Source organism: Melozone crissalis, unplaced genomic scaffold (genome assembly GCF_028551555.1).
Source record: "Melozone crissalis strain CALT ecotype California unplaced genomic scaffold, PUWL_Pcris_2 ptg000013l_1, whole genome shotgun sequence".
In the NCBI taxonomy this organism is placed as follows: domain Eukaryota; kingdom Metazoa; phylum Chordata; class Aves; order Passeriformes; family Passerellidae; genus Melozone; species Melozone crissalis.
The window spans coordinates 24417501-24443100 of NW_026535791.1; the positions used below are offsets into that span (position 1 = coordinate 24417501).

A 25600-nucleotide genomic window follows, 5' to 3' on the forward strand; every position below is an offset into this window, starting at 1 on the left:
TCAGATTCTGTGCACATGTAACTCATATGAGCTTATTCAGAAAATCAGGTGTGTCCAAGACTCATGTGAGTCACTTTAAATGTGCAATAGGCAGTTTGTTTATGTGCAATTGGGCTGCATTGAGCCCAGTTAGCCAGGAATGTTTCAGAAGTGATATGCACATATCCATCAAGTGAAAACTGCACAGCAAATCTCTCATAAAATGTGCCAAAACTACTATTACCCCAGCAGAACTAAAGACCCCTAGTAGCAAACAAGTCTGCAGAGGAATGTCATTGGAGGATGACTTGGTAAGGGTCTACAGAAATAATTTTATCCAATTATTTGCACTGAAGAAAAAGCTTTCAGAAGTTTGTACAGCCTTTGTACTTCTTCCTGCCTACACATACTATTCACACCCTATTCAATAATATGTTTTCTATGTAACAAAAATAGATGTTTTCCAGCTACTTAGCAAAAAACAACCCATTAAGAAAAAACTTCTGATTTTATTTTTCACCTTTGTAGTCCATTAACTGTAATAGCTTTTAATGTACTTTTAAAATTCCTGAGCCTCTCAGACTGAGTGAAAAGATACATCAACAACCAAAGTGTAAAAAGGTTATCTTGGTGATACTGGCTTTATCAAACCTTTAATTTAGCAGATCTTTATTGTATTATCTGTCATAGGTCAAAAATTTGACTATTATCTTTTAAGGGTTTGAGAAGTCCTAAGTGATACAGAAAGCGTGAACTCAGTATCTTAAGGATTTAACAACTAATCTATTAAGATTTAATAAATAAGATTTAAGATGTGAATTGAGAATGTAGACTTGAAATGTGTTTACTGCAAATGTACTGGCATGTAGAAACCCATCTAAGTATAATAATATTCTTGTTATATTAAAATGCAATATTCAGTCAAATAAATACATTGTATAAGTATCCCTCTGTGAGTATGCATCCATACAAAAATGAACAGATAAAATATGTTTACACAAGCAGCCAGGCAGCAGAGCTGCCGATGAAATTTACTCTGTAGATCAGCTGGTAAGTATCCTCCTTATAAAAGGGCATTCTCAGAAAACTAACTAAAATTGTAACAGATCAGGAATGGAATTTAAGCAAAAGTCTGGACCACTTGCTTGTTGACTTTGTTAGAGAACAGCCCAGGTTGGAGAGAATTGTGTTGATGCTAAAACTTCCTTTGAGTCTTTCATATTTATAAAAACATATTCATATGTGTTTCTGTATTTGTTAAGGTGAATAAGCATGCTATATTTACATTGTGTGCCTTTTATGCCTTTTATGAGGATTTACTGCTGATAATACAGAATGAATATCTAACTATATAGGATGGCATACTTATCATTAGTTCCCTTTTTGATGCATGAATGCTAACAGGAAAATCCAATTCTAACTTCAGAATATTTAAATTCTCCATTTTTAACTGAGGATACTTTGAAATTTTATCATTTTCTTCTAGAAAATATTAGCCAAAGGTCTAAGACTGATGTTGTCTCGACAGGGGGACATAAAATAAAAAGAAAGACAAACCCAGAGGCTTTTTCATACATGGATTTGATAAAATTATACCTTAATTGCTGCTGTCAAGAAGCAGTTATTGTTGATTACCTGAAAATTACTTGTGGAATTTCCATTAATATCATAGTTTAAAGCTCTTCTGAAAGAAATACTTTAACTTGTTTTTGAGCATGGTGAGTATTTTATATTTTGCCATAGAAAAGAGCATGCATATTTTCAGCAAGAGAGTGTCCTTCCCATAACATCTCAAATAACATATTCAATTGAAAATGTAAGCATGACATTCAGGCTTCATTTGCTGTTGGTGTCTATCTAAAAACAGCCCAAATTGATGGAGACAGAAAATTCTAATCTGATGCCCTAAGGCCAGATCCAATAAAACACTTAAGCATCTAAATTTGGTGCTAAAGCAACAAACTTTTCAGTGGCTGTGCCCCATAAGGGAATCTTGGGCTGAAGTGAGCTGAGTTTTACACTCCTATGTAAAGTACAGAGTAGGTACTGCTAGCCAGGTACCAGTCAGAGGGTGTTGTGAGCAGCCACTGCCTCCGACATCACCCAAAAAATTGCATGCAGCCACCTGGACCTGGTAAGTAGACAAACACTGTCAGCAGGACTGAGCTATAAATTACATCTTCCATACCCAAAACAACCTGGGTCCAGGTCGTTAAGGGTAAAGGGATAATGTTAAAATATCTCTCCTCTTTTACAAAAGGCACAGTGATTAAGGATAGGGCTCAGGAAATGTGCTCCACATCTCTAAGTACGGTGTGTTTGACTTTTAAGCCATCGGTTATTTTGAACTCTCTTTTTTTGAAGCACTTCAGATCAATGGGCAAAAAGAAGATCAGGATTCAGCAGTCTAGTCTTTTATGTTCTCCACTAGTTCCTCTTTCCCATCCATGCTTAACAGATAACATTACTGAAGAGCTGAACAGATATTCAGTTCCATAAGAAACACCAAAAATCTGCTTCTCAAAGCTTCAGACGGGGAAGGTCTGTCTGCAGGATGTCATATGTAAGCTGAATGGGAAAAGTGATGAAATGTACCTCACCAAAACTGAGGAACTAGACTCTTCATGTCACAGAAACTTGAAAAGACTTGAAGTCTTCTCTTAACACAGAAAACTGAATGGATCCTTTTTAATATGAATCCTGTACTTCACATAAGCCCTTCTTGTTAAACCTGACTCAATAAAACCAAATGAGTATCATCAAAGAGTTCATAATTATAGATTACAAAATTAGATGCTTAGTTTTGGCTGCCAAGCACTTGAGCTAACATTGTGTACTTAAACTTACCTCATTCTTCCCAGGACCATTTGCAGTTCTACAGCCTTCTTTCAATAAAATTGGAAATGATGCTGTCTTCTAATAAGCAAAAACTTTGGAAACCTAGGGTAATTGATCTCTGGTGATACAGATGATGACATCTTGAGTTATGTACGACCTGTGAGGCAAAAGTGCTCTGCTGTCCTCCCTAGTCCAGACTAGGAACCTCACTGGACCACAAATTACCTTAGGAAACCTAAGTATCCTTCTTATGGAACCCAGGGCATGAGTGGAACTTCGGACCTGTACACTGGGTCTGGACCCAGCATGAAGCTAGGATGCAGCCAAGCTGGATTAAGCAGCTGGACAACGTCCCCAACACCCATGCTTCATTTTAACAATACACATTTTAACATCGGCAACAGAACCTCTTCCAGTTTTCCAGCAACAAATAATGATCCGGAGCCTTATGTGAACTTTCTAGTTTTAACAGTCAGATCCACAGATCCTCATTTGATGGTTGGTGTCATAATAACAACCTGACCCAATCGAAGGTAAAGTCACTCACAACTCCACATACCAGAACCTGAAAGTATATTTTGCAGGCAGTCTAAAGGCAAATAAAAAAACTCCAAAAACACAAACAAACAAACAAATGAAAACTAAACCCACAAATAACAAACAAACAAAACCAAGCAAAAACCAAACCAAAAAACCTCAAAAATTAAACAACAACAACAAAAACAACAAAAAACCTAAAAAAAACCCCAAAAAACCAGGAAAAAAAAAAAGAAAAAACAAAAACAAAAAAACCCCACGAAACCAACAACAAAAAAAACCCCACAAAACGACACAAGTGCTTTACTGGTAGCTTAAACCACTCTAATAAAAACTAATTTTTGTCATTAATAATAATTCTTGCTAGACTTTTAATAGAAATACATATGATCTTTGAAAGACTTATTCAGTTTGCCAATGCCAATGAACTAAATATATTACACCTTGTTGTGTGGACTGCTCAAATTAGCTCATTTGTACTATGTTTCTAACAGGTAAATGGCATTTTTCTCCCACATCCAGCTCACAGATCAGGTCAAACAAATGGTTCACCCCTCTGACAAAAAATTTGTTATGTTGATCAGTTAGCTCTGTTATAACTTTGTTTCCCCTTCAAGTTATCTGTTGACTGTCCCTGATCTCAGATAACTTAAGAGATTTTTCATCTTTTCCTTTTTTTTAATGGAAGAGAGGACAAAAAGAGAAAAGACAGGGCCTTCCTTACTAGGAAGGATTTTCTAGGTTCTCACAGGTTTTATTAAAAGACATTTTAGTTGTGCCTAGTATATTTCTGCCAACAAAAGTCTTAGAAGAAAACACATTAATTTTTAAATGGTTCATGATACTTATTTAGAACTTTTGACCTGACCTGACCTGTCCTCACCTGTCCTGTCCTGTTCTGTTCTGTTCTGTTCTGTTCTGTTCTCTCCTCTCCTCTCCTCTCCTCTCCTCTCCTCTCCTCCTCTCCTCTCCTCCTCAGCTGATGAAGATGATGGCATTTTAACAACAAAAGTGCCACCACCTGCATGTGTGATTGCATTTTTAAATATGGTCACAGTCTGACTGATTTCCAGGGGTAAAACAGTTTCAAAACCTGATTGCAAGCTCACAGTGACAAAACTAGAAAATTACTATCTCCACAAATATCTGTAAGTCAAATCACTTGTTTTAATACAGATTAGATTAGTACTAAAGTTACAAGATTGATATGAGAGACATGATAAATGTAGTCATGACAGAAAACAATTTTTAATTTAGTAACCCCTATCACTCTAGATAGCCCATGAATATTTACCATTAATTCAGTATAGGCTGGAACAGAGCAGGGGGAAAAGAACAAAAAAAATAAGAAAAAAAAAAAAAGGTGGTTTGACCTAAACAGGACTGAGGAAAAAAGGGAATTCTCAGCAGTTTTACTGAGAACAGATCTTGCAAAGACTGGGAAAACATATTTGGGATAGCATAATTAAAAAACCCTTTGAAAAACTGAATGACATGCACAAGTATTGCCATTCTTAAGATGTACTTCTCTTTGCAGAACTTACCAGTCAGATTACAGTTAAACAAGTAACTTCAAAGGCTGAAATAAAATCATTTATGGAAATTCAAAACAAACCTATTTGATCACATCATACTTCACAGCAGGGATACAATTTGCAGAGGCTGAGTGAGGGCATAGTGTAAGCGAAAACAGGTTGTGTGTGCAATGAACAAAACTAAATGGTTTATATAAAAGAAATGTTGTTTCCATTAATTTTTCTGGTAATCTTATTAAAAACAACACCTGTCCAGAACAGAATTGTCCAGGTTTTAATTCCTTTTCATATCTCAGTGTTCAAACACAAGACAGAGGAGGAATCACCTTATAGCTATTAAAAGATGTCACAAAATGTCTTATTCTAAAATCTTCATAGCTACAGCAGTTTCTCCAGCTCTGTTTCAATGCGTGGTTATTGTACCTTTTACTTTTTCTCTCGTTGTGCTCAAAGAAATGACTTTTCTGATAAGCTTAAAGAAAATTTTTTTCAAAGCATGCATTGCTTTTTAAGCCTCTCTTTAAAAAAAATGTTTCCAGTCTATAAGACTTAAAGTTCACATATATTAAGCAAATAAAATGCAAAATGCACCTTTCGAAATTTCACCACCACCCCACCAAAATCCCCTGTAAGAGCCCTGAACAGGAACTTGACTTTGAATACCAGCAGAGATGAAATGGTGTCATAATCAGCATAAGTGCATGCGGACTATTCACCTAGATCAAACACTTTGGTCATATACTCAATTAAATTTAAATCCCATTATATAATGTATACCAGCCTCATTTTATGCAATTCCCTAATTTAATGGCTTGGTATTAGCCTTTTTCATTTTTGCACACATGGACTAATTTTCATGGTGCTCAGTCCCTCTGGGAAGTAGGTCATTAAAGTCAACTGGACGGAGACAGAAACTTTAAATACCTAAACAGTGCTGCAGAAGGGTCAGAGTGGCAATAATAATGTAAAACAGTTTTTGACTCATCCTACTTTGAAATATTTATGAAATTTCTCCCATATATATATATATATATATATATATATATATATATATATATATACACATTTATATATATTCATTAATATTGGAGATGACAAAATAGAGCAATAATGGAAATTATTATCCTGGTACAATTTGATTTGTGAAACTGAAAATAAAAAATCAGCTAAACAAAAATCTCAATAAGGAAATTAAAAATCACAATTATAGCAATATTTAGCTACCAAGACAACACTTGTTTTACACTGAAGCAGTAGAATTAGAATATTCATGTTACCTTTCTCAATGTGTATTCTTTTTGTCTCATGTCCCACATCATGACCAGCCAGATCCCCCTCCTTAGGTCCAGGCAGGACATTAGGTGACAAACCCATCAGCATTTGGTTCATAGAGAGCCCGTTCTGATGGACAGCTGCTAGACACAAGCACAGGCAGAAAGAAATCAGCTGTCATACTAACAATACTCTTTTTTACTTATTTTACATCGTCTTCCTCTTAATTATACAAGAATTCTAACAATCACAAAGTTACTTAATTAATGCTATCCGGATCCACAGACAGGAAAAGTTTCTTCCTGTCACTTCTACTTCAAAACAATGCATTTTAAAAAGAAAGTTCAGTAACTTTGGATAAAGTTAGAGATTTGAAAATATGTTCTTGCTTATTTAACAAGAATTGTTAAATTTTTAGTTCATAATACAAAAATGATTGAGTACCAACATTCCCAATATCCAGTCCCTAATAACTTCCTTAAATGAAGCATTGTGGCCTTTCAGGTGATAAACACTGTTTTTCTATATATTCTGTGCAACAGTAGAATTGCTTATTTGCCCATCAGACAGGTGGAAAAGCCCTGTCCAACACCTTTCAGTGACCCTCATGAGTCTCAAACACACCTCAGAAACTCTTATTGGGTAGTTTATATTTCTATGCCTTTATTCTGGGAAAAAAAAAAAAAAAGGTCTTTTCAAGATGTTTATGTGATTTTTAGTATTTTTTTTCTTTAATATGGAACCCATATTCCTGTAGTATCCATCTTTTTCTGGCTGGCACTACAAAAGATGTACTTAAGAATCAGGTGTGATGTTAGCAAATCAGATAGGACAGAAAATAATTGTCTTATAAATAAATAAGTTATTGAAGTGATCCACTACTTAAGGAACTCTGCTATGTTTACATGGAAGAAAAAAAAGTGCAAAGGTCCCACTCCTCTCTGTAAACTATATAGTAAGCTGAACAGTATAATTTCCTTTTTTGTTAAAAAAATGAGCAATTCCTTAGCAAAAACAATAAATATCTCTCAATTTAGATTTTGGGAGTTTCTGATGTTTTATTGTTTTGGGGTTTTTTTAAGAGAACAATGGAAAAGAGCTTCATCAGCTGTAAACAAAAATGCTGTCCAATCAATTAAGAAAAAAAATTAATTCCACATTTGTGAGGGGTTTTTTCAGACCTTCACGTATGAAGCCTGCAGTGGGTTGGTCCTGGCTGGACACCACATGCCCACCAAAGCCACTCCATCACTCCCCCTCCTCAAATGGACAATAGAAAGAAAATATAATGAAAGGCTTGTGGGTCAAGCCTGGGGAAATAGACAGGTCACAGTATATGGGATGCCAATTTAATCTGCTCTCTGAATTGTCCAAGTGATAAGAAAACAGAATTTTCAGCTTGTCATAGTCAGGCCTCATTTCTTTTCTTTGGTAAGTCATTTTTCATCACACACTAATGAAAGATCTCTCATCTGAAGGTCAATGAAGAGTCAGCTTCCTGAGTATAGGGAGAGCCTGAAAAGAAGCAGCCTAAAGGACACGTGTTGCATCTAATCAACATGGCCACCTATTTCATGCAGCTATTTCATGGCCTTCTATGTGTGTGCCAAACCCTCCAGTTTCACCTACTGACAAATTCCACTGTGGAAAGACAATTTAACCAAACAAAAAGCCTGCAACAGAGCAGTGTTAAAGGGAATGGACAAGTGTAATACGAATTTAAGTACATATCCATAAAATAGTATGCATTTAAAACCTTAATTTCCATTGCTGCACTGGAATATCATAGAATTCAGAGTCTTTGCCATGTAATTTACAACCTGCATATGGAACTTTGATAAGAATGGCATCACTCTGGGACACCACAGTTTAATTTCACTCTGTCCCCTGTGACCTATGAGGTGATATTCTTTCTATCATATTTCTCACCATTAAAAAATTTTTGTACTTAAAAAATTTACAAAGTATGAACATTTTTAATTTATTTAACCCAATTCTTCATTTTATCAAGCAGTTCTACCACATAAAATATTGCTTATGAAGTCAGATTCAACATAGAAACCAAAACCGAGTAACCTGATTAAATAAAATTCACTTTCTTTTAAAAATGTTTACACTATATGTATAGTTCTGAAACTAATCTAGCAAATTGCTTCCTGCCTGCAATTCTGTATTTCACTGCTCACATCTTTATGTTTAATATGACATGATGGCAGTTTATATCAGTACCTGTTATGTAGCATCAGATATTATGGTACTGCAAACTGGGGAACATAATATTGGGAGATGGTTATTGCAGCTGAGCTTCTGAACAGGAGACATATGAGATCTGCTCAAGGCGAGGGCACTGTGACCAGAAACACAAGCTGCACCTCATCAGCTTTAGAGGGGTGAGAAGGAGAAGAATGGGACCTACGGATTCTGTCTGAAGAGCTCTCGGTCCGTGCGGGAGAACTGGACACGCTGCTGCTCCGATGAGAGGATGGGTGGCTGCCAGGTCTTCGGCCCTCTTCAAGAGAAGGAGCAGGAGAAGGGCTGTCTGGAACACGTTCCTAGACCACACAAAAAGCCATTGAGAAAAAATGCCAATGTTAAACCAAGCCTCTGTTTCCAACCACTTCCCTAAACTGAATCTCCCTCTTAAATTCCAACCTATTCATTCCCCTGTTGACATTTCCAGGATCTGCAGAGCATTCTCAAGGGAAACTTGGCAACTTTAGGACACTAGACCTTACATTTCAGCATGTAACGTGAACACTGCTCATCCTATCAGGCTTTTAACTGCCTTCTGGACTACTTAAATAATTAGGAGGTTTGTTCATCATTTTGTTGTTGTTGTTGGTTTGGATTTCTTTTTTGGTTGGTTGGTTTTTTCTGGTTTTTTGGGGCGTTTTTTTGTGGTTTGTTTGTTTATTTTATTTTTGTCACTCGTATCATGCAGTTGAACTGGAAGCATACATTTTGGCTTACAGATGTTAGCTTTATGGGATGAGGAATTATGTATTTCTGTAAATAAATAAAGACCGGGCACTGTTGTTTTATCTCATGTTGACTTTTACTTCACAATTTAATTTCGAACTGTTATGGATCATAAATAAAATATAACCTCCTTATAGTACCTATATCAGTCACATGACTGATGTAAGTCCAAATGCCTATTTTTACCATGGAACACAAACTTGGAATGAATCACACTTTTTGGATGAATGTGGCCATATCACTTCAAAATGGGGACAACCACCACTCATATTTTTCTATGCAGGGAAAGGCCTGGCAGGGCAGCCAAGGGGAGCTATGATGCACTTCAAGAGATTCCTTGGTTTTGAAAACCAGAATGTAAGGACTGTGATGGTTTGAATTGCATATCTGCTGTGTGAGAACTGTTAGTATGTAGCAGACAGATACATCTGATATTTACCCAGAAGTCGGACACAAACAATACAAACAATAATCAAATGGAGATGAGTGCAGAATAGTTCTTTCTAGAAAATTCGCTGTCTTTCCCTGCAGTTTCCTTTTCACTGCTGAAACTTCTCAAGACTCATTGCTAAAGTATGCGAGAGTGAGGCTGTTTTGGAAAAATAGTGATAAAAATAAATAAATCCTATAGAGGAAATCTGTTGGAAGGATTGAAGATATTAAACTAACTTTTGTTTTTGCTTGTTTTTCTCCTTTTGATAACTGAAAACCTGACTTATAATGAGAAAAACAATGAGCCCAAACCACCAATCAACAAACAACTGCACACATTCAACTCACTAAAAGCTTTTGGTAATGAAATAATGCAATTAGTATTCATGTGAAATAACACAAAAAAACCCTTGCTGTTGCAAATGTATTTTCTTGAAATACATTCTTGAAAAGCAGTACATTCCTCACACAGAAAGGTTCTTTTCAAGCAGTCATTATTTTATCATACCCAGTCACTAGATAAATATTTATTTCTCTGAATGCATTCCCAAGAAATTTTGCAACATCCTCAACTGTAGTAATCAATAGATTTGTTCACGGTAAGTTTCATAAAAAAAGAAATCTGCTGAACTTGAGATTCTGATTGCAAAGGGATTCAATGAGCATACTGATGGAGTGGGAGGAGATTTTTTAGAGCAATGTTGCAAGACATTTAAGTGGATTCCACTTTAACAGTCTTAGGTTTTTAAGTCAAAAACCTTGATGAGGATAGCTTAACTGCATCATAGTTCTAGGCTTATTATGACTTTGATTGCGTTTATATGTCCATGAACTGGGTATTCAAGAGGAGGATTATAATGCAGATGTTTTCAGAATGTAGAAGATTTATTTCTTTAGATTTAGGAGGATTTAAGCATGCACAGTGTACAGATTTGATATAAATTAAAACACGGTATATTTAATCATTCATTTAAAATATAATTTCACTGTTTGGCATACAATGTATTGTTCTTAGAAGGGTTTCATTAAAATGAAATCCAGTGAGCATATAAGATTTGAATACAGAGCTGCAGAGTAAATTAATTTATTTAAACAGCTTAATTTGTTTATCCTATTTATTTATGTGTGCTTTTACAGCACGTATTATGAGATGGAGCGAGCAAAAGGAATGCACAGGACAACGAAATATAATTACTGTACAAACAAAACAGATAATGAGTTTTATTCTCATATTATATGACATAGACAAAATCCATGAGAAAACTATATATCTTGGCTTTATCAATTCATTTGTAAAATACCTTTTAATTCCAATAAAACATGGGATTGAACTACACAGAAATGCAAAATAAACCAATTTAGTACCTTAACTATTGTTTTATATCCTTGCTTCATATTTCCACAATCAACAGTCTAGTCTATAGCAATTTTTTGTGTTTAACAAATTCACTGCAATAATAAATGGCAATGCTACTAATAATAAATTGAAGTACTCTGTAGTTGTAAAAAAGTCATAGTAATAAACTAACAGTACTGGATTATCAATATGTCTTCCTTAACAGAGATTTTGTGTAGAAAAGATTAATTTGGTTTGTGGCAAAATATTAACTTTAGACTACATTTAAAATTTTTCAAAAAAGGAACTGTTCAAAATTGTGTTTATTAAATAACGCAGATCAGAGATACTTTTTCACTTCTACAGCCTGCCACTTTTGTACAAGTTACTCTACATGAAACAGCAAAGAAATAGAACTTACTGACTTAAAATCCTGGCAGCAGATGTCACCTAGGATTCTGTCCACTGCCCAATATTTTTCCTAAAACTTAACTACTTTCCTAAAATTTTACTCCAAAGAGGCAGATATTTCTGGAAAATCTGGTGTATAACCCTCTCTCACTACTTTTTTTCTCCATTTTTTACTAGTCACAGGTAAAAAGCAGTGTTAAAAATTTAGGTAATATACAGGAATCTAGCATCTGGTTCACCAATGTTTCAGGATTGTTAAGACTCTCAGTTAGGTATCAGAGGCTTTACTAAGCAGTGGGCAACAAACGCTCTGGGGCCAAATTTGAAGCATTCCCTATCTTGGTGATCTTCACAACTTGATCCAAATCATGAATCCTGAGCATGTAAGAATCTGGCATTTGCCTCCTCCAAAAATGTTCCTACCACAAAGAAATTTTCACTCTAGGGAACTCTAACGCCCTTTCTTGTACTCTTATTCCAGTGACAAGTTACACACTCTCAATATCAAGTCCATTTCATAAATAACTGGTTTGTTCCTGTGACATTGGGTATATTATTTTATGCTGTTAAAAAAACAGGTAAAAGATTTCGGTATCAGAGATTGCAACACATGAGATTGAGGTTATCTCTGGAATTGAATCACCCCAGTTTTGTTCCAGAATATCACATAACATTCACAAAATCACACTGTCTTGATCTCTTTAAGTAAAACAGGAGAGTTCTTATGTATTTATCGACTTTTTTTTTAAATTTCTCAAATAGGCAAATACTGCAAAATCTTATTCTGAAAGTTATTTTTAAGTAACTTTTAAAAAAATAATTATCTTAATACATCAATAATGCTATTCAGAAGACCAGAAATACTTTCTTCCCTATATCACATCTTTGTCCATATATGAGGTTACAAAATATTAATTTCTTTTTTTGACTATTTTATTTCTGCTTCAGCAGCATGTTTTCACTGTTTGAAAATTGCTTCATTACCAAAAGCCTTCCTCAAAATACATCAAAACACAAAACTGATGAAGTTTAGCTGTTGTATCACTATTGAAGACATTTCAGGTAATATATGTAGGAATAATACTTCTTCTCCTAAGAGAACAGAAAAGTAAGTTGTCACCACCTCAGTTCGTCCATAAATATTCTTTATTCTTTGTCATTCTTGTTCCTTACTAACAAAATTGTTTACCATTTCTGACAAGCTTTGAATACATGTTCTTGCAATAACCAAACCAGATTTCCAGGCACAGTCTTTACCTCCAAGCTATTTCTCTCCTACAGGTATTTAGTCTTGGCATTTTACTATGTTCTAGTTTACTTGGCCATAAGACTCATCTCTTGGGTTCAGTTCTCCTTTAATTTTAGTCATGGAATGAGCTCTAGACACACAATTAAGTCTTGCTCTAAAGGTATATAATTTTTTAACTGTTCAGTTGTCTTGCTCTTCTTCAGTATTGAACAAACTTCCTTAAGGATGTTTGTGCTTTAAGTCATTGAAGTGCAAGAATAAAGTAACTTGTTTTCAAAGTCATACTTTTCATAGTTTAGGTAACTTTTGGAATTGTTTAGGTTGGAAGAGATGTTTAAAGGCCATCAAGAGATGTTTACAGTTTCAATCAACCTGTCAGGCAGGGACACTGTCCAGTAGAGGAGATTGCTCAGAGCCCCATTCAGCCTGGCCTTGAACACTGCCGGGTATGGGGCAACCACAGTGCCCCTGGACAGGGTAACTGCATGCTAGGCAAAGTATAAATGACACAAACTGTTTTATACAGTCGTGATAATAATAATATTAATAATCAGCATCATCTTTTAATCAGGAGTGTGAGAGACTGGACTGCTTAATGACCCAAACAGCAGCCCACTTGACCACCCAGGTGCAGAGGGCACACACTCATCACTGAAGGCTACAGCTGGGTGTTGAAAAAGATAAGAAAGGAGGCTGGCAAGATGCAAATCTTGCCAACTTGCCATTGGGCTAGTGCTTTTTATCATGTCTCTGCCCTTCTCATAATGGCTCAGGCATGAAAACTCACCTCAGGGAAAGTACTGGGACATTCACACAAAGTCTGAAAGTGCTCACCCATTCTGATGGACATAAGTGACTCAACTGTGCTGACAGGAGAGGGGGCATCCCCAGAGGTCTCATGGATCATGAAAGACTCCTGAAGTGTCCTGTGATCCACAGCCTTATACCATTCAGTGTGAAACTCCCTACCTCAGGAGTGGAACCTGGGAATTCCCACCTGAACCTAAGCAAATATAACTGTGGAACTTTGGTGTTTTGTGAGCTTTTCATATTCCTGACAGATCAAGACAGCCACAAACACTTCAGCCAACAGATATTGAAATTGCAACAGTCAAGTCTCGTTATGAGGTCCGTGGGTGGTGATATCTTTCTAGTCCTTTCCATTTTTAAAGTGTCATTTTTATGTTTTTATATTGGTATATTACTACATAAAATAATTACCTAAATGGCTACACATGTGCTCCCCCATTGCAACCAAACTGTTCTAAAATAAACCCTCCAAGTGTGCATTTAAGAACACAGATTTGTGTTTTTTCACACGACATTCAGTGTGGTTTTGCTCTAATCTGCCCCAAGGAATCTATCAATAAGAACCTGCGTTACCTTCACCTTTTGGGGTGTGTTGTAACAAAGAGTAGCTTATATTATTTCCAACCTTTGAGGGAAGACACCTGTCTTCCAAGCCTTTTTGGTGGTAGAGTTATGAAAATTGCTTTTAAAAGTGATCAAAACACAGATTTCTTTCTTCAGTTTCTTACTGACTTATTTTGAACTTGTGTGAGATGCATTCCAGGAATAACTTTCTTGTAAAATGTCACATTTAATTTGACATTGCTTTAGCTGAATAAGTGTAAGAAATTAAGTTACTCAAGTATCTTTTGTATTTTCTGCAAACAGAACATTTTATTTTTACAGTTTTACTTTTTCATTCCACTTTAGTCAAGACACTATGGTGCTCTAAATGAATATTTAGACTCAGGAAGTGAAAAATTAAATGGACTAATAGTTAGTTATTTCCTAACTTCCTCAGTCACTTCTATATGAGTGTTATCAATCTGAGTGAATGCTATAAAATTTCATTTCTATTTCCTTACCTGCATACTATCTGGCTTGCCGAAGATCTCGCTAACTTCACACTGATGCACATGACATCTTTCTCACCTTGTTCTTACAGATCCACTTCTAATCCCAATCAAAACTCAGGAGTTCTAATATTTTATATTGTCATTAACTGTACTATTATTTTAAATCTTAGATATCTTATGAAGAAAAGAATCCATGATGTTTACATTACATGTTTTCTCTCTCTGTGAATACCTCAAACTTATTTATCTTTTGGACCAATTGAAGTTGATTTCTATTACATTTTTTACTTACGCAATTTTTCATTGTACGTACTTTGCTCTTCTCATCCCAGGAATACTGACAACCGAAAGCATAAAATGAAGAAAGGGATCAACTGAAAATAAGACTGAATTGGCTTGAGTTTTAGTGTCCTGTTTTCTACATGTATTATTCCAGCAGAAGTTAACTGAGAGAAAGCCAAACAGGAGACTTCCAAGTAATCCTTTAACAGTACTTGCACAACAAGAGATCTAATCCTTGGAAATCATGAGCAGTACATAAAGCACAATGGCCTAGTCAGGAAGTGGGTGTCAGTGGACAGGGCCATTACAGAGATTAAAAACAAGCAAGCAAACAAAGTTGATCCCTATCAACAGAAGAAAGAGCTTGGTTTTACCTTCACAACAAATATTTCTTCTAACAAACAAAATATCCTTCTAAGGTACACAAAAAAACTCCACGCAATAGACAAATATATAGACACGCAAGAAACTCTGTTCCAATCAAATTAGTAACTCCTTATTGGCAAGCTGGACACACTTTCTGATTTTTTTTTCTCTTGATTTCTCTGATTTTTTTTCTGTTTTTTTTCTCCTCTTCTGAAAATCTAGCCTTACTTGTAAAGTAAGCTTAAGAAGCATCTCTAGGAATTCACCCTTCAAAGTAAATCCAAACCACAGATGTATTATGCCCTAGAAGTCAGCAATGTCCATCTCATCCCTTGTACCTGATCCCATGGCCATTTTGTACCAAGTCAGTCTCACACTACACACATAGCTCCCTGTTACACACCAGAACATGCAAATTTCCTAACAGAAAGTTTGTACTACTTTCTATGTGTCATGTGTAGATACATATTTTACATGCCACAAGTTAATTTATATGAGCATATGGCTGCTATTTGCTTCAAACTGCACTTCAGAAACATGCACAATAAAAGAATCATAGGATCCTCTATTATTAAAAAAAAAAAAAATATTCCAAGTTACAGCCTACCACATTTAGTTAGCATCCTCTAAGGTCATTATATAAAAAGTGTATTAAAAGCTAAAACAAATAATATTAATCATATAGATAGAACTAATTAATGAGGTGGAACACAGTGTCCTCTAATATAAAGATAGTTAAGCCATAATAAAGAAGGTCAACTATACTTTGACCTAAGATCTACTCATTCTAAATGGAAAAAAAAAAAAAAAGTGTGCATATACACAAGTTATTCTAAGGCAGAGATTTTCTCTATTATGTTCAAATTCCTACAAATTAGATATCATATTCTCTGTAGCTAGGATAAAATTAAGTGTTATTTGAATTACATTATACTTAAAAATTCATTGGTATATTCTAATTTCCATGTTTGGTTTCTTAACAAGTAAAAGCAGTTGTTTTAGGAGCTGATAGTCCTATTTTTATTCTAAAATATTTATTGTAATAAAATTACATTTTATTATTTAAATGCTCTAAATCAAATTTCTCCTTACATAAAGAAGAAAACTTGATCATACTTCACGTATCAGATAAAGAGAAAATTAAACTAGTTTCCCTCTTGCCCTTTTACACATTCAAGAAAAGCACTTTAAAGTAATGTTAAAATTTCTGTTTTGAATCCACAATGCACTAATGTCTCTAAAAATAGTAGGTTATCTGAAAAGTCAGGTGTTTTTCAGGTTCGGCATACAAAAAGGGTTTTTCTGCCAATTTGGAACACAATCAATTTTGTTCTCATTCCCTGTCTGTGAAAGGCGTACAGCATATCCAGCTTCCCAGGAATGCTGCCACTGCCTGCATAATGCTTTTCCTGTAAGACACAGAAGCGTCCACAGAAAACTTTTGCCTTCAACACAGGATTCAAGATTCAGATCAGTGAAGTGAACTTGCCCTTTTTCCTCTCAGAGTCTGTTTCCTTTCAGGTATGCTCTCTGGACTTGCTCACCAACCATCTGATAAGAGACATTAAAATGTACTCTGCTCAGCCATTTCTATATGGCAGAGATGTATTTCTTCTCGTTGGCTATTATTTGGACTTTTTGGGAAAAAATCACAGAAACACATGAGTCTGAGTTGGAAGGGTCCCAGAAGGACCATCAGGTCCAGGTCTTGAGTGAATGGCCCATATGGGGATTGAATCCATGACCTGGGTGTAATTAGCACCAGGCTCTGACCAACTGACCTACCTATTATAGGCAAAAAAAGATAGGAACATTAAATTGAATCAACAGGAACACACATATTGACAATGAAAAATGAAAAAGTGAATGAATTCCAAAATTAAATTTCATGTCAGAATAGTCCTATAAACAGAGTTAGTCTAAAAAATAAAATCTGTCCACAGCTACTCTTGTTAAATAAGTTAACAGTAAATTTCTGCTATTGGATCACAGGAACATATCTATCTATATATAGACAGATTTAAAAAAAGGTAAAAAATAATGTACCACAACCAGTGCTATGATAGATGTGAGGAAATTAGCAAACTTTACTCTGATATATCCATTACACAGTGCAAAACTACTGTGCCACTGCTGTCTTCACTTTTTCAGCTGGACATATTGGTTTCTTCTGTTTTATTCTTAATTCTTTCTATAACTATTAGTCACATATAGATAAATTGCAATTTTTGATTCTGGCATGCTGCTGCTCTGTTCTAACTTTTACAATGTAATTTCAAGTCGCTATTATTATAAAGTATGTCCTTTATATTTTCATATATCTTTCTGCTGAGTGGAAAAAAAAATTGATGTAGTGAAACTGCTAACAAGCTGAGCCTTTGAAACCATGGGCAGGTGATGAAAGCCACTTCATGTCTAAAGCATCCCCAGGTCACAGCTGTCACACTCACTGCAATTCATTGTTGTCACAATCTGCTGTCCCTGCTTGTTGTTGCTCTCCTCTTATTCATCCAACTCATATATCTAAACATTCCATTACAAAAAGACATCTAATGCTCATCTCATGTTCAAAAGGGCACCACACTCTTCTGAAATATAATTCTGAAGATTTTAGGGCTCAGAGTTCACTGCCAAATCTAAGGTGTTGCTTTGTAAGGCTTCCCTTGTAATTTTGTCTTTGTCTCATCTCCTGAATGCAGCAGGATAAAATGTTTAGTTAGTACATGATCTCAGCTTTATTCCAACATCTTATCATGAAGAAATGAAATATTGCCCAGTAATAGAAAGGCATTTGAAGCTTTGTGAGTTTAAAGATAACAGTGCTAGCTGTGAAGTCAGTGAATTGGAAGGAAAGGTCAGCAAGTCATCTACTGTGGCACTGTTCACAAAGGCAATCCTTCTATCCAATGAACCTGGTTGTTCATAATCTGAAGACTTTGATTTTCTAAGACTTAATTTTGTTCTTTGTTACTTAATTAGATATGGTTACTATTGATTTACTTTTCAGAGTCAAAATTTCTCACAGGCCTTCAACTTTCAAGCAGACTTTACACTGGCAAACATGCTGTACTCTAATTTCAAATCTATGCTGTTGTTCCAGGTTACAACTACAAACTCTGAGATGAGTGATTCAAAAACTTTTTAATTTGTGGAAACATTGACACTAAGGAGAAAATATTTCAGAAAAATTAGGGTTAAGAAATGAGTAAAACCATAGTGAAAACAAAACCAAGATGTCTGAAAATAATTGCAATAAAAAACTGGAAGCTATAATTCTAATAACAAACAGTTTCATGAAAGAGAGCAACTGCACTATTTATCCATTCCTGTAAAAATAAAGAAAAAGGAGGTTTGACCTTCTCACTTACATTTATTCTTGAAGATATTTATTTTGATTGTAGTATAAGTTATTATTCATAAACATTACACTGCCAGCACAAGGTTCAAGAAGTGTGCTGATTACAGTTGCCTGCTCAACTACTCGGTGCATATAACTCAGTGGGCATTAAAATCACAGCCTCTGACTATGCCTAGAGAAGAACAGGTAAATTGCCAGTGACATTATGTCTGTCCCCATGGGAAGACAATCACCTAATAATGACCTCATGCTTTTAAGTTTGTGGGGTTTATGTTTCAATCCTGTTCAGTATCAAAAAAAAAGGAACATAATTATTTATCTGTGCTACCTCTATCCACATGACCATGTCCCTCTGCAATAGAGAATAACAGAGGATATAAATCTAGACATATGTTGTACCACAATGGGGCAGAAGGAATGAGTAGGAAACAGTAAGTTCCTTAGCCCCTATGGTACTGTTGAAATAACTATGTGCAGCAAGATCTTACATTTAGAAGTGAGTTTTGAGGGACAAATAAAAACTTGTGTTTATGGATTCACCTGTAGTAGAAATTAATTGTGGGCAATAACTTACAGGTCTTGACTGAAGAAGTCATGATAGCACTTAGGCAATGTCATGTTCTACATAAAGGACCTGAAATCCTTAACTTACTAGTGCAAAGTTCAGAAGAAATCTGTATTTCATCCTCATACGTGCACACTTTTCTAAAGAGAACTTAGGTTAATTTGGTCATTTAAAAACATTTCATTGAAATCCAGATATTTTTATATTACAGTTATGTGCAAACCAGATGGGAACATGAAACCTGGTTTGTCAAATAACCTGCACAGGATGTTATGCCAGGAGTTATGCAAAAGTTGGCAGCTACCATGAATATTTAATTAGTATGGATATGAGAACTGAATTTTCAAAAATGACATTGATACATACTGTAGATTGTTAATACAAACAAATGCTCAAATAAGCAAATTTTTGGAAAGAAATTATGATTTTCCAGTTATAACATGCTGTTGGAATGTTTTAGTGAGTCCAAATTGCTAGGTACTTTCAAGGTCTTCACCTAGATTATAAGGAATCTATCTCTGTTAAAGGAAACAGAGTTACAAAAATGGACTTGTTAAGAAGGAAACAACCCCCAGGATAAGGAAAATTTTCTGGTACGGGACTGCCCACGGTTATAATAATACACAAAATTATACAGTATGTCCCTTTCAGAGTCCAATAGTTTTAAACCTACTAGACAAGTTTAGATCACATGAGCCAAAAGTACTTCTCAGTTAAGTGTTTCCTGGGTCCAGCAATGTTCCCATAATGGGGTTAGATCTGTCAACAGAGCAGGCCCTGCTTTCCACAAAATGAAAGCATTTTTACATGGCCTATGAGATATGCTGTACTCAAATGTACCTGACTGGTAACTGGAGACTAAGATAGTGGTCACACTGCAATATGCTCCCACAGACATATTTAAATGTAGGCCACGGTAACTTAAGCAGCTTTAATAGCAACAACTAACTTGTAAATCAGCTTTACAAGCTAGAAGTCAGCTTGTTGAAGTTTAGAAACAGAAGGTTACCAATGCTCATGAAGGTCAAATTTTATACTCTTACATATGAAATAAAATGGCTCATAGAAAATGAAAGGAGGGAAAGTATCATGAAAATAGTGAAAATAAAGAAATAAAGTTTTGTTGGCACAGTAATTCATATGCCAGGCGTCATTTAGCATGTGCTCCATCTCAATCTTCACTTTTTAGATCCCCAGTAGGACTAGTGGCTACAGTTTTAATTAATAAAATAAATTTAGAATGAAATAAAGCACCATGTGTTTTCCAGAAAATATTATTATCATATAACTCTTACTAAATACCAATCAGTAAAAATAGGAAAATAGAGTTGTGAAAATCACCATGCAATCAGTTAGTTAGCAGCAGAGTACTTATGTCCCCAACACAGGGGCAAGATGGAAACCAGGGCAGAATCTAGTCTTGTTGGCATACTACCTAAATAAGTAATTCTTTTCAAACCAGTATCTTAACTCCTCATGTCAACAAAGGTGAGAAAGGGATGCCACTGAAGGCCTCCAAAGGAGACCCTAGATTTAGAGGTATAGGTGACTAAATTAGGCCATCAGATCATATTTTTCTAGGTCAATAAAAACATAGATTTGTTGACTTTCAACTGAACAGTTCTTTGCGGTTCTGTGCTTGTTAGGTTAAAGAAGAAAGGTGCACCAGTATGTTGAATGTCTTAATAAAGTCAGACCTCTTCACTCTACTTAAATCATTATGAACTTCAGAACTTTTGTAACTCCTGATTTGAAGGTCCAAGAGATTCTAAGTTTACCTAATTTGTGTCAAAGAAATTGCATGAATAGATCGATTTCCAATATAGCCCTGAAAAACTACATAAACTTGGTTTTGTGTGGCTATTTCTAAGATACATTAGATAAAAGAACAAAAGTTTGTGTACTTTCTCTTTCTCATTTTTTAGACCTAAAGAAGGATAAGAGGCAAAATGTAGATAACTGAATAAAGATCAAGTCATAATTACCTAATGGTAACAGGGAAGTGTCTTTTTAAATGAAATGCTTTAAAATGAAAACAATTCACCTTCAGTAAAAAGAAGAAAAAACTCCATGTCTCTGGTAAGTGCCTCTATAACCAGATTAAGTTATTTAAAGGCCAGAAACAAAATCTAAAACAGGTAGACAAGTTCAGATACCAGATATTTTTGAGATATCCCTATAATACTACACTTCTGGCCTGCAGATTACTGGGACTGTTCTGTGCTACTTCATTCTAATTTGTTTTGGGATTTGGCAAATTTAGTTTCTGCACAGGTAAAATATCAAACTTTTTAGCCTTCTTCAAATAACTTAGAGCATTTCAGTTCAAATGCTTAGGTTTTAAAATTGAAAGAACAATCTCTTCTAATTTAAGAGTAATTTTTCCATGATATCTCAAGAAACATTAGAGTACAGACTATAAAATACAAGAAAAAGACAAAGCTGTGTATGAAAATGCTTCAATTTGAGCATTGCTTTAATACCGACTTAGAGAGAAGGAGGGAAACTGAGATGCTAACAGTGGCCACTGGTATCCTGTTGTGCTCTCAGAGTCATCACACTTGGTTTTCTTGTATTTACTGACTTCATGACTTACCTCAAAACATTTGACACCTATACAATACACCTTTACAATATTTATGGTGGCTGGGAGCGGGCTACGATTTGGCACCTTTTGGTTTGGTTTGGGTTCATTTTGGTCTGCTCTAGAGTTACCTTGATAACAGATGTCTCCACCCGGGAGGGAGGGCTCTGCACTTGTGCTGCTGCTGCCATGTTGGCGATGGTGCTGAGGTGGTTCATCTGGCTCATTGCCATCGTGACAGAGGCTGGAGGTAGGCTCACGGGAATCAGCGGGTGGGGCATCATCATAAAAGGAAGTTCCAACCCTGCTGGGGGGAAAAACAGGGAAATAGGTTTATGCATCTTTTCTTAAGCACTGTCTTCTTTTTCTCCCGATGGACAGCATTCAAGTGACAGGTGACAAGATGGTTCACATTGCAGGAAAAGGCAGCTCTATGTCAGTTCTCTTCTGAGAGATGCAGGGGTGAATCACTAGCAACCATGGAGAGTTTCTAGCCACAAGGAGAGGCTATTAGACCTCTTAGTTTGTTTATATCTGTGTAATGTATGATATCATTGCTAAGCCATGGCTATTTATTATAGTTTTTGATATCTGCTGTAAGGTGCCTTAGCAGTGCTTCATTATGCCACTGATGCACAAGTTAGCAGTTATTTTAAGTATCAATTTTATTGCATATGTATTTGTTCTTTATTGTCTCCACTTCCCCTGCTTAATACTCTAAGGGAAGTAGTCCAGAATTCCGCACATCCTTGATTTTTTCATTGCCTATTTATAAACACCAAAAAAAAGAGACAGGAACTAGAAAACTGCTGATGTTAGTGCTGAAAGATGTCAACCCGTACCATTTGGCAGAAGGTGGTTCTGTTGAAGAGGGTTGAGAGGATGGCTAACTGGAACATTATGCTGTCCAGGCAAGTTGGGGTGGTTAACAGAGGCCTGTGATCCTTGGGTGGGGGGAGACTGAAGTTTTTCTTTATCCCAAGAACCATCACTGCTGCCTGTGGGGAATGAATATATATTATTTGGATGAATGAAGGCTCCAAATTTTCAATTTCTGAATTTGGAAGCAAGGCCAGCATTCTAACCTTTTTTGCAGTTGGAAATTGGTGGAAATTTGTTTTTTATTTTCTTTTTAGTAAGTGAGTTGGGGAAGTAATTTTTTTTCAGAGGGTTAGGATTTTTTCCCACCCTCTGAAAAAGAATAACTTTTTTAAATTAAGAGGAAGCACTTAGAAAATAAAACTATATATGGCACTTTTTAATATGTGAGAGAATGTTTTTGCCTGCAAAATGTCTAACAAAAATATGGCCTGTTATGCCAATTAAAATTTAAACTACAGCTATATCGTGTCCTGTATTTGTGAATAAATAAACATTCTTTGGAGTAATTAAAAAATTAATTTATTGAGGGCACCAACATGCATGTATATATGCTTGACTGATGATTCTATTTTGTATATTAAATTTTTATTTCATACTATTAATATAAATGTTAGGGATTACATTGATTCTTGCAGTCTTCTGGTAGTGGAACAGACTAACAGCAAAGAAGAATGGGGACAAACAAGTATTGAGATGAGAAATCATTCATTTCTTTGAGAAGCACCCTTTTTCACTATTGCAGACTTCCTCATAAAAAATAACCATTGAATTAAATACGATACAATTAAAGGACAATATGATACAGTCTGTATAAAGGACAATAATAATTAATATCTCATTATAAATTCGTATATTTATGTGCAATGAAAAGGTTAAGATCTTCCAACCTGACAAACTGTATTATTCTTGGTGTGTACTTACATATAATGCTGAGATTGAGTGTACGTGTGTTTATGCATACACAGTAATCTATACACTCACTGTATGAGTTTATTTACCATACGCAATCAATAAACAATGTTTGAATATATTAATAAATATGGATATATGCATGCATTCTCAGCAGTATTAATATATCCATCAGCAATATATGATTGCTTCCTTTTTTATGTAGAGCACAATTTCAACCTCCTGACTTTGAAAATGTCTACTCTTTTCATGGGAGCATGTCTTGATAGGGACTTTAGGATGATATACGTCAAGATTTATTCGATCTATGCTCAGTTTCTATTTAGCATTATGGATTATAGCAAAGTACATATTTCTGAATGTTTTTCTATGTACATCCTACACTTTAATGAACAGCAGAGCCTGAAAAACAACAGGAACAACACCACCTCCTCCTTACTTCAGTAGAAAGGGGATAAGCCTATTAGTTTTGACATATTTTAACATCGTTTTCATTGGATGACAAAAGCACAGAAGTTGGTAGAATTCCAATTTAATTTCTCTAGATCTATTAAAAACCTGATTGTAAAAGCTGTACAACATAGTTTATAATGAAAAATACTCCATTATTGCCATGATTTTCTTTCCCTAGTTACTTCAGGAAGACAGTTAAGGCTCAATATAAATTCTAACTCATTAGCTCAGTACTGTCTCAATCCCAGTGTAAATTGTTCAGAAGTAGGTAATGAAAATTCAGTCCAAAGTCTCCTGCAATCAAACAAAGCAATTTTATGAAACAATGAAAAGAATCAATTATATTAGATACTTTTATTATTTTACAAGAAATTTTCATAACCTTTATGCAGTGAACATACTTGAGATGGTAAATCCTCATTCAAATCTCATGACCTCGGACAAGTGAACATGTTTTCTTATATTTTGAGAACTAAGACACTCTCAAAAAGCCTCAACACACATTTAAATACATCATAAAGCAGCTAAATCTTATCTGGAAAAATATTTCTTTTCCTTTTAATTTTATATTCTCTAATTTTCTGCTTTTTACCACTGCAGTGTACATATTTTGCTCCTTAACATTCAGGCCTACCCCACCTTCCTGTTTTGCTATCCCTTCTGAAGAGTTTACAGCAATCCATTGCAGCACTCCACTTGTGGAAGTCATCCCACCATGTCCCCGCGCTGGCCACTCTGCCACAGTGTTCCTGCTGCACAATGGCTTCCAGCCCTTCCTGTGTGGTGGCCATGCTGTGGGCGTTGCTCTAGAAGCATCTCAGCTGGCCCATTGCTCCCACCACCTTCTTGGGGGAGAAAGGTAATTCCTACATGACTATTCTTAGGTTCTTCTGTGACTTCTAACACATCAATAAACCACTTTGCAGTCTTTGCCACCACATGGCTCTCCATCCTCTACCTCCATTGAGATGGTAGAGCAAAGTACCTTGCTGAAACACTGTCCTTCAAACACTACTGTGCCTCTTCCAGACATCTCTAATGAGCTTGATTTTATCCCTTTCCCCCTTTAAATCTAGGTTAAATCTCTTTCAATGAGCCCTACTAATTCCTGTTTCCCCTTTGAGCCAGGTGTAACATCTCTTATATATATATATGAATACAAATAACACATAAATATATATTAGTAATTATATGAATATTTTTTAGCATTATAAGGAAGATGTTTGCATTTTATACAGCTGCTGAATTGCCAGTAATGAGATATTTTCATTATTTTTATCAGCAAGATCTTCTACAGTGCAGTTAATTTCATGCTGATGTTCGATATGGAGATGGAGTCAATTCTTCTGTGACCCTTCCTAACCTGGTCACAGAATTTTGCAAGGTCATTTATAGTTTGCCAATTATGGCTCTGCTTATGTGGCTCAGAAATTAGAGCTTTTCTAAATCAGTACTCTTTTCTGCTTCAAAATTACAGTGTCTGCTGTTTTAGCATGATATTGAACCCAATAATAATTTGGAAGAGAGAAGACAAGTTTCAGAAAGCCACAGTATCAAGACTAGCATTTAGTGACAGTGTCCTTAATACTTGTAGTCTGAAATCATCTGTTAAGATCTGCTTATATGAAAAATTATTTATAGACTCTATAGAATTCAATCCATAACATTAAAAACCCCTTTCAAACTTGTGACTGTTGAGCTCCTGAACACTTTAAGTGAACAGACACAGATACAAAAAGTCTTGGCCATTCACTGCATTTTTCTTATG

General features: G+C 35.4%; 1 protein-coding gene across 4 annotated transcripts in view; it reads right to left on the reverse strand.

Annotated features, from left to right (window-relative positions):
* Positions 1 to 25600, reverse strand: part of DACH1 (dachshund family transcription factor 1) — a 351627-nt gene that overhangs the window by 95533 nt on the left and 230494 nt on the right. For 2 of the 4 annotated variants that reach the window (XM_054271829.1, XM_054271831.1), the window contains exons 4-6: positions 21720 to 21892; positions 8578 to 8713; positions 6167 to 6301 (exon numbers count right to left, since the gene is read on the reverse strand). In XM_054271829.1, the coding sequence (XP_054127804.1) occupies positions 6167 to 6301; positions 8578 to 8713; positions 21720 to 21892 (444 nt within the window). Of the gene's footprint in view, positions 1 to 6166; positions 6305 to 8577; positions 8714 to 21719; positions 21893 to 25600 lie in introns of all 4 variants that reach the window. The other 2 variants (XM_054271828.1, XM_054271830.1) reach the window with 1 other exon arrangement.